The following is a 12016-nucleotide window of genomic DNA, read 5'->3' on the forward strand; positions in this document are numbered from 1 at the left end:
AAAGTAGTTTCAAATCAAAGAATTAAATAAGCACCTTTAGACCACTACAATTGATCCATATATATTTATTTAGACTAATTGATACAACAAATCTAGGACGTAGTAAATATACCTTTGTAATTATTGATAATTATAGTAGATACACTTGGACATACTTTTTGGTATATAAAAATGATTACTTTAAATTTTTTTAAAATTTTATAAACTTATTCAAAATAAAAAGGGTTTTATGATTTTGTCTATTCGTATTGATCACAGGAGTGAGTTTCAAAACCGTGATTTTTAAAATTTTTGTGTCAAATAAGTATAATTATAATTTCTCTACTCCAAGAAATCTATAACAAATTGAAGTAATTGAGATAAAAATTAGGAGCTTACAAGAGATGGCAAGAATCATATTAAATGAACATAGCCTACTTAAATATTTTTGGGTCAAAGCCGTTAACACAACATGCTATTTCATGAATAGGGTTTTCATAAGGCCATTACTTTCCAAAACTCCTTATGAATTATGGAATAATAAAAGACCCAATATTTCATATTTTAAAATTTTTGATTGTAAATATTTTGTTTTAAATGAAAAAGATGCATTAGGAAAATTTGATGCAAAATTTGATGCAAAATTTGATGAAAGAATTTTTCTCGATTATTCCTCTATTTCTAAAATCTTTCATGTCTTTAATAAAAGAACATTGGTTACAGAGGAGTCTATGCATGTTATTTTTAATGAGCTTTCTGAATTTAAGAAAATAATTTTGATGATGATTTTGATTTTGATGTTTTAAATTTGAATAAAAACTCACCTCCCCCAAGCAACTTGCATCCATCTTCTTTCAAAGAATTCTTACATAAGGAATGGAAGTATGTAGATGCTCATCCTAAGGAGCTAATTATTGGGAATACATCAAAAGATATTCAAACTTGTTCTTCTTTTAAATTTTTTTATATGAATGTGACTTTTTTGTCTCAAATTGAACCAAAATGTATTGACAATACCCTAAAAGATAATTCATGAGTTATTGTAATGCAAGAATAGTTAAAATAATTTGAGAGAAATGATGTGTGAAAGCTTGTTCCTAGACTTAGCGATCATTTAGTAATTGGTACTAAATGAGTCTTTAAAAATAAGCAAGATAAACTTGGTATCGTGGTTAGAAACAAGGCTAGATTAGTGGCCAAATGTTTCAACTAAGAAGAATGTATTGATCATAAAGAAACCTTCACTTCTGTGGCTAGACTTGAAGCTATAAGAATTCTTCTTGCCTATATATATTATAATAATTTTAAGTTATTTCAAATGAATGTCAAAAGTACTTTCCTAAATAGCTTTATTTCCGAAGAAGTTTATGTTGAGCAACCATCCGGATTTGAAAATGCTTTCTTTTCTAACCATATTTTAAAGTTATCTAAGACTCTCACTAGGTTAAAATAAGCCCTTAGGGTATGGTATGAGAGGTTTAGTTATTTTCTTATTCAAAATAATTTTATGAAATGTAAGATCGATATTACATTGTTTACTAAATATTTTAAAAATTATTTTTTTATTATTCAAATTTACATTGATGATATTATTTACAGTTCTTCTAATGAATCTTTATATGAAACTTTTGCTAAAAGCATAAGCCAAGAATTTGAAATGAGTTTAATGGGAGAATTAATTTTTTTCTTAGGATTATAAATTAAGCAACTTAGTGATGGAACCTTTGTTAGTCAAACTTAGTATGCTTTAGATGTATTAAAATAATTTAATATAGATAGTGCTAAGGCTATTAATATACCAATGAGCACTTCTACAAAATTAGATATAGACATTAATAAAGAATGTTTTGATCAAAAAAACTTATAGGGGTGTGATAGATAGTTTACTATAACTTACAATAATTAGACCTGATATTATGTTTAGTGTTAGACTATATACTAGATTTCAATCTAATCCTAAGAAATCTCACTTAAAAGCTATTAAAAAGATTTTTAGATACCTAAATGGAACACCTAATTTAGGATTATGGTATCTAAAAACTAAAAATCTTGAATTGATTGCTTATGTAGATGCTGATTTTGTTAAATATAAAATAGATTAAAAAAACAAATCTGAAACATGTCAACTCTTCTGTTATTCATTTGTTTTTTAGTCTTCTAAGAAACAAAATTTGGTTGTATTATTTACAGCCGAGGCTGAATATGTAGTTGTAGGTGCATGTTGTACATAAATTATTTAGATAAAAAATACTTTATAAGATTATGGACTATATTTAAAAAATATTCCTATAAAATATGATAATACTAGTGTAATATGTTTAACAAAAAATCTCATTTAACACTCTATAATTAAACATATTAATATTATGCATCATTTTATTAGAGATCATATTAATAATCATGATATATCTTTAGAATTTATTGATACAAAATATTAATTAGCTGATATTTTTACAAACATTGAATGAGGAAAAATTTAATTTTATTAGAAGAGAATTAGGTATATTAAATTTTTCTAATGCATGAGTTCCTCTTATCTACAGTCGAGGCTGAATATGTAGTAGTAGGTGCATGTATGCACAAGTTATTTGAATGAAAAATAATTTAAAAAATTATGGACTATATTTAAAAAATATTTCTATAAAATATGATAATACTAGTATAATATGTTTAATAAAAAATTATATTTAACACTCTAGAACTAAACATATTGACATTATGCATCATTTTATTAGAGATCATGTTAATAATCATGATATATCTTTAGAATTTATTGATATAAAATATCAATTAGCAATATTTTTACAAAACCATTGAATGAGGAATAATATGATTTTATTAGAAGAGAATTAGGCATATTAAATCTTCCTAATGCATGAGTTCCTCTTATATATTTTTTGGATTTCTCGATTTTTATAGCTTTTGAGTTTTGTTTTTTTTAATTGAGATTGTTTCCTATCATTCCTTCTTGCAATTTACAAAAGAAGAGATTTGATTCATGGACTTTGGTATACTTGATCTTTTATATGATGATTATTTTCTATGAATCCTTCCTCTTTCTATTTATGAAAGTAGAAATTTTATTCATAGACTTTTGATATATTTGATCTTTTATGTGATAATTGTTTCTTATGAATTCTTCCTCTTTCTATTTATGAAGGTAGAAATTTTATTCATGGACTTTTGGTGTACTTGATCTTTTATGTGATGATTATTTCTTATGAATACTTTCTCTTTACGAAAGTAGAACTTTAATTCATGGACTTTCGGAACTTATGACATGATTCTTTTCTTTATGTGATGAATGAATTCCTCCCTTTTTCTTCTTCTTCTTATTTTTTTTATGATAAAGGGGAGAAAGAAACTATCTAGCATCTCAAGAAAAATAAAAATGCTAGCTTGTACATCAAGAGAATCAAAAGTACCTACACATTTAAAGAGAAGTGTTAGCTTGCCCATATCAAGAAGCAAATGTTGCTATCCTGCACTTCTCAACAAGTAAAAATTTTGCTTAACTTCACATCTTAAAAACTTGCTAGTTTGCATATTCTTAAGTGGTGTAAGACTTGTTGAAATACTAGCTTGCATGGATCAAATACTTATTGCACTTTCTCTCTTTGTTGATAACAAAGGGGAAGAAATAATAAGTAATGATGAATGATTGAAAATTTTAATGCTTTGATATCATGTATGCCTAAAGTGATGTTGACTTATTTTTGGTATCATGCAAGAAGTGATAATGAGTTGTAATGTTTTGAAATTGTGCTAAGTATCCTCCTCCTCCTTAAGATTTGTGATCATTTTAAGAGAGATGTGAGGCTTGTAAAAGTTATCTCCTAAACCTGTGAAAATGAGAAAGAGTTATAAGAGTGTAGTTGGTCTTTGTCCATTAAAGGAAGACTGTTAGTAAATATTGATGGCCTTGACGAAGGAGGAATCGAGAGTAGACATAAGTCACGATGATCGAACTACTATAAATTTGATGTGCTCTCATCTTTATTGTTTAGCTTACTTATTTGTTGCTCACTCTATCTTATGCCTATTTTAAGTCAAGTGCACTCGAGATTGATTTTCATCGAATGAGATTTTATTGAATCAATAAAATTTTCCTTAAGCACTAATTCAACCCTCCCTCTTAGTGTCGATTTCAATCCTAACAAATTAATCATACTTTTTAACGAATTTATTGATCAAACTTTAAAATTTATTTAAATTTACTATAGCATTAACTCAAATTTGTCCCCCCTCTCTTCTCTTAGTGTATCCTGACAACTACAATATATCAATTTGTCTCTTGTAGCAACTCTAAAAAAATGGTCGGAGTATATGTATTGATTAGGACAAACGGGCTTATGTTTGCCATCATCCTCACTTTATCATTGAACCTTTTTATATAGTTGGTTGACAATTTATTTTTTTCTTGGCCTACCGTTAGGAGAGAAGACATGAGTTTTCTTAAGAGTTTATAGCTAATGAAGTTGAGCTCAAACTTCTTAGCGACTGTCTGAATGTGAAAATTGATTTGGAGAGTAGCTTAGAGAATCGCTCTCTGCTAACCCTCACTATGTTGATGAGGTGAATGCCACCATATATTCTAAATGATCAAAATTTTCATCATAAAGGTACCAATGAAAAGTAGAATCCTTATGGAATGGACTCATCCATGATGCCCTTTATCAAAGGAGATCGCAAGTAGAGGTTGAACTCCGATTGCTTCCGCTGGATAATCTCTTTCAAAATATCTTCCAACCACAGATCTATTTTAAAAGCTAGATTTGAACATCAGGTGGCAAGTTCGACTGATTAGGCCACCAGGCTCTTATGATGGATTATGGTGTAGCTCATGCGGGAGATCTTGGGAGAGTGATTTTCTTGTGGCATGTCAACTATTAAAGGAGGTCGAGAGTCTATCACAAGCTTTGAGCTACAACTATCAAAGGAATAGGAGTGGGAAATGGAGTAAACAGAGCTGGTGGTCCTTGTTACGCTAGTTGGACGAGCTGAGGGAGGTAAGAAGCTACCGTTTGGACCCCACTCATGAACTGTCCCTACTCGGTCAGGTTGTGTAAAGTTTCAACAGTGATGGTTATATAGTCTAAGTGGACGGAGCTAATTGTTGAGCTAATAGGGTTACATTAACAACCAAATCCGAGAACAACTGATGAAAGCCTAATGGTTCGGGTATCTAAAAAGTAGGATTTACGATGGGCCCCAACCATAGGGCTGGGTTGGTTCAACCCTGGGAGTGATAGAACCAATAGATTCGAAATAGTGGTGTTCGGCTCTATTGGGTTTGGATCCTTGTGGTTTAGTTCAAATGATATAGTTAATTTTTTTTTGAAACATTTTCAGTGCCAGACTATTAGTTCAGTTTTTTATTGTTTGAGCTGAAAGCTGAGCCAATTGAGATTTCTTCCCGTGATTAGCACCAGTAAAAGTAAAGTTTGTCCAACTAAGAAAGATGCCAATCTATGAAACTAAGTTTGGGGTATTTTTGAATACTGCCTCTTCGATGTTTAAATTAATTTAGGATTTAGATGATTTGAATGAGTTTTTCAAGAGAATTTTAATCTAATGCACTTAGGGAACCCATTTTATAGCGGGCTAGCAGAACTATTACTCCTGAAACTATTATTTCTGGGATTATTCATAATTATGAAGAGTAGTTATACATTACTTTTGGGCTTAATTATGGTCATGCGTGTCTAATTCGAACCGTGATTGTAGTTCGCTTGATTTTGTTGTAGTCACACATCACCCATATGGTATTGAGGTATCATATATATCATATATATATCAATCACATATCATTCACTATGTATTTGTCAATCACATGTCATCCATACTATTACAAGTCATCCATACATCCATCACATAATTTTAAGATATCAATTAGGTTATTATTATGATATCACATAGTGAGGATCTTAAAAATGATGAGAAACTAACGCAATAATTAATGAGATTTTATTAGTCATAGTACCTTTCAAATCACATTATTTTTTGAACAATTAAGAATAAGTTTAGTACTAAAACTTAGAATGTCAACGTTGTATTCATTTTTTAGAAGATAAAAACCTCACAATATTCTTTTGGAATATAAATTTCCACAATTTGAAAGAGAGGTAGTTGCAGTTACCTAAGCCTCTCATGTAATTCTTGTGTTGTAATATGTTGTTCCAACTTGCTGCAGATTTTAGGAAAACCACTCAAAACGATGAAATTACCCTATTAAGCATGCAAAGTAAATTTTCACTAGATTTTGTTTCTTGACGTATTTATCTAAACCCCTGTTGGAAGGTTGGTAAATTGAAGCGGGAGATCCCTAAATCTCTCAAACAGTTTTGCTTTTGTTGTTGATCAGAGGGTCCTATGCTTTGCAAGCGTCAAGCTAATCCATTTACTAGCTTGAAAGCAGCAAAATTCGGAGGGCTCTGTTAGGTTTCAAATCAAGATCTCAGGTTGAAGATGACTTGTCTTATAAACCATGGGGGGTCAGGGCTTAATGTAGAAGTTAGTCCAAAGCGGTAAAGTATATATAATTAGGAACATACCTAAAGGTATAAATCCAATCTGAATCCATTGTCTAGGCTTAATCCAATGGCTAATCAAATACCTCTTTTGAAGGATTTCAAGAAGCCGAAGATGCTGAAAGTAGATGTCTAAAGATGAAAGGTCCCTCTCCACAAGATCAATGGAGTTAATGTTATAGGTTCTCAAGTCAAATCAGGCAGCGGTTGCACCAATTTTCATGCTACAAGATGACCACAGAAAGATCGACACTACTGTTGTTTTGAAAGGGAAAGCTAATTGATTAGCCTATACAACTTCCAAGACAAACCTGGATGTTGTTGGTAGAAAAAAGGAAGGAAAATTAAGATTGCGAATTAATGGACACCCACACCCTTGATTTGGAAACATCTCTTTCAATTGTTCGCCCACTTTGATTAAAGTAGATAAAATAATAAAGTTCAGCCAGGCTTATAAAATTAGGAAAATGAACCTTTTCATCATAATTGGTTGGAAGAATTCATAATATTTACAATGTTCTCGCTCTTTGGAGGACAAGATTCTGGTATTTGCACCCTCTAAGAATTTGTATTGCATAAAAATGTGTACAAATCCCTGAAGGAAAACATGAATCAGACTTTCTTGTTGGGTAGGCCAGACGGCAAGATGGAATATGAGAGTAGTTGCTATAGTTAAATTAATTATGTGAATTCAAACTTCCTGGTGCTCTATGAGCTATTTTCTAATTCAGCTTCACATGTATTGCATAAATGCACCTTTGCTTTGAGCTATTAGAACTTAATCCAATAAAGATCGAATTACTCTTTCCCTAGCCGACTGAATGAGGCTTGGAACAGTAACAGATACGATTTAATTTAGATGGGAGAACCATTGGCAATCTTTGAGAGATTATTGCTAACTCACCATGGATCCTTTGAAATTATTAGAACATTCATATATTGCAACTACAAAGCCCAACCAGATATAATTCTGAGACATGGGTACGAAGGTCCTAAGGAGAAAAGTCGAACATCTATTAATTGGAAGATGTATTATTAGGTATGTTTTAAAATCAATTGTGATGTATCATGAAAAAGGAAGAGGATCGGCTTTTATTGTTAGAAGTGACAATGTCAGACAATTATTATATTTTTAGTCGAGTTATGATTTATCCTGATATTTAATTTTTTTTTATATTTTAAAAATATAGTATATAAATTTTTATTTTCAAGTCTGAGTTAACTATTTACGTGATATACTGATTCATAATAAATTATTAATATAATTTAAGTTTAAAAAAGGGTTAAGGTCCATTTTAGCTTTTGTAATTTTAGAATGGACCACTTAAGCTCTTATAATTTATTCGTGTCTAAAATAACTCTTATATTTTTAAAAAATATAGCATATAAGCATTTATTAGAGTTTGTTTATATGATATAATATGCTGACTTACAATAAATCATTAATATAATGATATATATAATTTATATTTTTAAAGAAACTGAAACCATCATCAATGACGAGAGGAGGCATCATTATGGAAGTGACTACCATCAGTAGTACTAAGCCATTGCTACCTAGTAGGACATCGCATGCACATAGTCTCTCCCACGTTGATGATAACTCAGAAGCTTTTTGTCCTACTCTTAGTCCCTCTTCCTCCTCTTAGGCGTCTTTGTCCCCATCACCTCCCACTTCGTCCTCTCCTGTGCTTCTACCTATTGCACATATAACGTGGTGGTTCAACTCTCCCTCACCTTCGCCTTCGATCTCTTCTGCCTTTGTCTTTTTGCTTTCGTCCGTCGTTATGATCTTCGTCGCTTCCTTTTCCTTAACAAGATGGATCTTAACTATTTTTTTAACTTAAAAAATATATATAATTATATTAAATAGTTTATTATGAATCAACATATCATATAAACAAACTCTAATATCTGTTAACTCAGACTTGACGGGAGAGACTTATATATTATGTTTTAAAAAATATATGGGTTATTTTTTACACGAGTAAACCATAAGGGTTTCAAATGGTCCATAGCTAAAATCAAGGGGCAAAAATGGACCTTAACCCTTCTTTAAACTTAAATTATATGTGTTATTATATGATTAGTTTATTGTGAGTCAATGTCACATAAATAGACTCTAACGTCTATTAACTCAGATTTGACGGGAGGGACTTATATGATATATTTTTTTTTAATATAAGGATTATTTTAGATCCGAGTAAATCATAAGGACTCGATCTATAATTATAATCAAAATGATAGAAACTAAAATCGACCTTAACCTTATGATAGGGAGAATAATGGGAATGACATCAGTGCAAGTGAAATAATATAATAAAACTATAGTGGACATTAAACAAAAGATGGTAAAATTTCCTAAGGAAATGTTTTACATTGTACAAGTGCTTTTCAAAATTTTTCTATTGCTTAGCATAGAACATTAGAGCATACAAAGTGAATATTGTATGGGATGAGAATTTTCCATCTCATCTATTTGAGTATTTGATTTTGGATGTTTCATTTCTTAGATATACCTGTTTAATTACTTATAAAATTTCTATTAAAAAAGAACCAAACGAGGCAACACTTATTATTACTATATTTGCTAGGGGGATAAGGGGAATGGAAACTTAACTCTTCATTATCTGCTAGTAATAGCTATTAGTACTATTGATGTGACAGTTTTTCAAAACTAATATGATATCTTAGGCATGGGATATGTAGTTAAAAATCAACAGGGTAGTATCAATGTGGTAGGCTTATATTTTGTATGAGAATGCTACAGTCTGCTCTTCAAGTTGCCACCTGACCAATCTAGAATTGCCTATATGTGCAGCTAAGAAAGACCTTCGACATATTTGGATTTAATTGTCTTCCTTGTTAGCTCGCTTAATGACTTTGTCAGTGTACCTTGCTTAGTCAATAACAAAGAAGTAGCAACCAAGAAATTTCCGCCTATGATTGATGCCAACCTAGTAAAGCAATCAAGTCCACTGATAAAGTGACTACTTTGGGAGGAGGGGATAAAAATGGAATGATGGCAAGTTTAATTAATGTCATGAATTTAGCTGTCAATAATAAACTTCAGGATTCATGCGAAATCATATGAATTTTTTATATTAAAATAAAAAAAGACATATATATAATATTTATCTTGTTCAATGTGTCATCTTGGAATCATCAATTTATTTTAATAAACTTCATGTATTCCTAATGAATCGACTTTCAGCATTCGTGAAACAGACACAAAAGACTTCTCGATCATAATCAAATGATTCATGGATAGAATTGTGAGAATAATCGATGCATTCTCTTTAAATGCCACCTACTTTCATAGTTGATTATCTGATGTGGCAAGGGTTCTACCACAGTTGTAATCCTATAATTAACCAAAAAACGTTCATTAATTTTTATTTTCTGCTCCGTCGGTGATCTAGAAACATGGATTTACATTGTCCGCTCGTGAAACTTAGTGATACCCCATCAAGGACTCGGTGCCATGTGACGACCACATATATATAGTACATCGGCATCAATACATTATGGTACTCACAGGTGTCAGCAGATTTACTATATATATATATATACACTAAGCACCTTTTACGGATGAAGATAGAAATAGGATGTGTGATGTGATAACCAATGATACAACTTTGAACGCTCGACTTCAAGTCAGCTTATACTATTTTATTATAATAAAAAATTATCAAGATCGATTACTATGCTAAGTTCACGTCAAAAATGAATTTAAGGAATAACATTGCTCAATTAGTAGTAACATTTGGAAACTATAATGAATAAAGATAATTTATAATATGCAATGAGGTTGATGCTCAGACAAATTCCGGCCCACAGTTCCTTCACATGGGTAGAAAAGCTAGATGGCAGCAGCTGGCAGTCGGACTACCTTCGTGAACTTGTCACGATCGCAGTCACGACTCCTCGTGTTAATGTGTGTGTAACATAATTTGGTGCTTTGGAGCTGTCACCCCATTAGTGCCAGCTCGCAGCTGCAGTACCGTACCACTCCCCATCCTCACGCCTCTTAACCAAATCCCCATCCTATATTAAATTGATAATACTTGATCTCATCGATGCGCGTTATTATTTTCCCTTTCTGTCATAAAGTTCAAAATAAAATTTTAAAAAAAAAACATTGCATATAATAATAACACAGTCATTTATTCTCTATTTTTCAAAAAAAGAATTGATATTAATAACAGAGTAATTACATCGATCACAGAGAGAAGAGACCGACGCCCGCCCCGGCCACCACGCCGCCGCTGCTTTCGTCGATACCCGCGTGGACGTGGCGGAACCTGACCGCTCAAGTGCGAACATCCGGCTGAGAGACGCCCAGCTTCCGGTTGCGCGCCGCCGCCTTCAGCCCCCGGTTGCTGTGGATCGCCGACACCCTCTCAGCCCCGGAAACCGCTACGGTGCGGTAAAAGAATCCGACAAGAGAAGCAAAGAATTCGTCGTCAAGACAACAGAAATCGATGAATCGAAGGAGACCCGCGGTGCTTGATTTCGCAGTATGTACCTTTGGTGTCATGTCGCAGGATGCCGCTGGCGCCGAAGGCCTCCAAATCTGCGGAAAAAGAGGACCAGGTGTATAGTATGTTAGAAGAGAAGGGAACAAAGAGGAGCTGAGTGACCGAGGGAGGCGATCGGTTTACTACCTGCAGGGGAAGGGTCATGGGAGAAGAGGAAGAGGACGAGGAGGCAGAGGATCGTGAGAATGGGGATGAGGTGGATGGACCTATCCGCTCTCAGGCTCCATCGGATCTGCTTCTCCGCTTTCATATCCTCCTCCGGCTGCTGCTCCATTCTCCCGGCGACGCCTCCGCTGGAGAGTCGGGTCTTGGAGCCCGGCGATCCCAGCGACTGGCGCTGCATCCTTCCTTCCTTCCTTTGTCGGCAAAGAGAGAGAGCTGAGCGAGCGAGCGAGGAGGAGAGAGAAGAAGATAAGCGAAGGGAGATGAGATGAGAGACCTTTGTCTCCGTGTGCCAGACCACGAGAGAGATTTTAACTCTTAAAGAGGTGGTCGTTTAATTCAATTAATTAATTAATTTCATCCTAATGGTAAGTTACTATTTTTGGTGTCGGTGGGCGGGCAGAGGGACGGTGGTGATCGAGGCTCGTGGGCATCACACCAATTGGATTCTTTGCGTCTCCGATCCGTCAACGACATTAGCTCCCATTTTTGCCTCGCGGGACGCACCGGCGGAAGGCTGAAACCGGGTAGGAAAAGCCACCTTTTCTACTCCACGGAATATATCTGACCGTTGGAGAGAGCTTGTTACCGTTGGGAGGCACTGTGGAAGCAAGGTGACTACCGCCGATATCCATGTCATTGCTTGCACCGTCATTGACGATTGATTGCATGTAGTCTAATATAAACCATCAATCGTAAATGCAGTGACCCGCTGTGTAGTTGAAGTGTCAAAATCATCCAATACTTGCATGTTTGTCTCCATATTGATGTGCTCAAAGATGGTGGTTATTGACTGTCTATCCC

The 12016-nt window shown here is 33.5% G+C and overlaps 1 protein-coding gene across 1 annotated transcript; it reads right to left on the reverse strand.

Annotated features, from left to right (window-relative positions):
• Positions 1 to 10657: 10657 nt before the first annotated feature.
• Positions 10658 to 11506, reverse strand: LOC103981818 (uncharacterized). The gene is made up of 3 exons (XM_009398564.3): positions 11177 to 11506; positions 11038 to 11085; positions 10658 to 10928 (listed from the first exon to the last, which is right to left on the reverse strand). Exons 1-3 carry the CDS (start codon positions 11391 to 11393, stop codon positions 10822 to 10824), a joined length of 372 nt encoding a protein of 123 aa, XP_009396839.2. The 5' UTR covers positions 11394 to 11506; the 3' UTR covers positions 10658 to 10821.
• Positions 11507 to 12016: the final 510 nt, after the last annotated feature.

This window comes from Musa acuminata, chromosome BXJ3-4, assembly GCF_036884655.1.
Source record: "Musa acuminata AAA Group cultivar baxijiao chromosome BXJ3-4, Cavendish_Baxijiao_AAA, whole genome shotgun sequence".
Taxonomy (NCBI): Eukaryota; Viridiplantae; Streptophyta; class Magnoliopsida; order Zingiberales; family Musaceae; genus Musa; species Musa acuminata.

Excerpts from the sequence above, each read along its gene's own strand:
- LOC103981818 (XM_009398564.3), bottom strand. The coding sequence starts at position 11,393 with ATGCAGCGCCAGTCGCTGGGATCGCCGGGCTCCAAGACCCGACTCTCC. Across the intron at positions 11,086-11,176 it reads CCATGACCCTTCCCCTGCAG|ATTTGGAGGCCTTCGGCGCC; the intron begins GTAGTAAACCGA and ends CTTTTTCCGCAG. Across the intron at positions 10,929-11,037 it reads CCTGCGACATGACACCAAAG|CGGTTTCCGGGGCTGAGAGG; the intron begins GTACATACTGCG and ends ACCGCACCGTAG.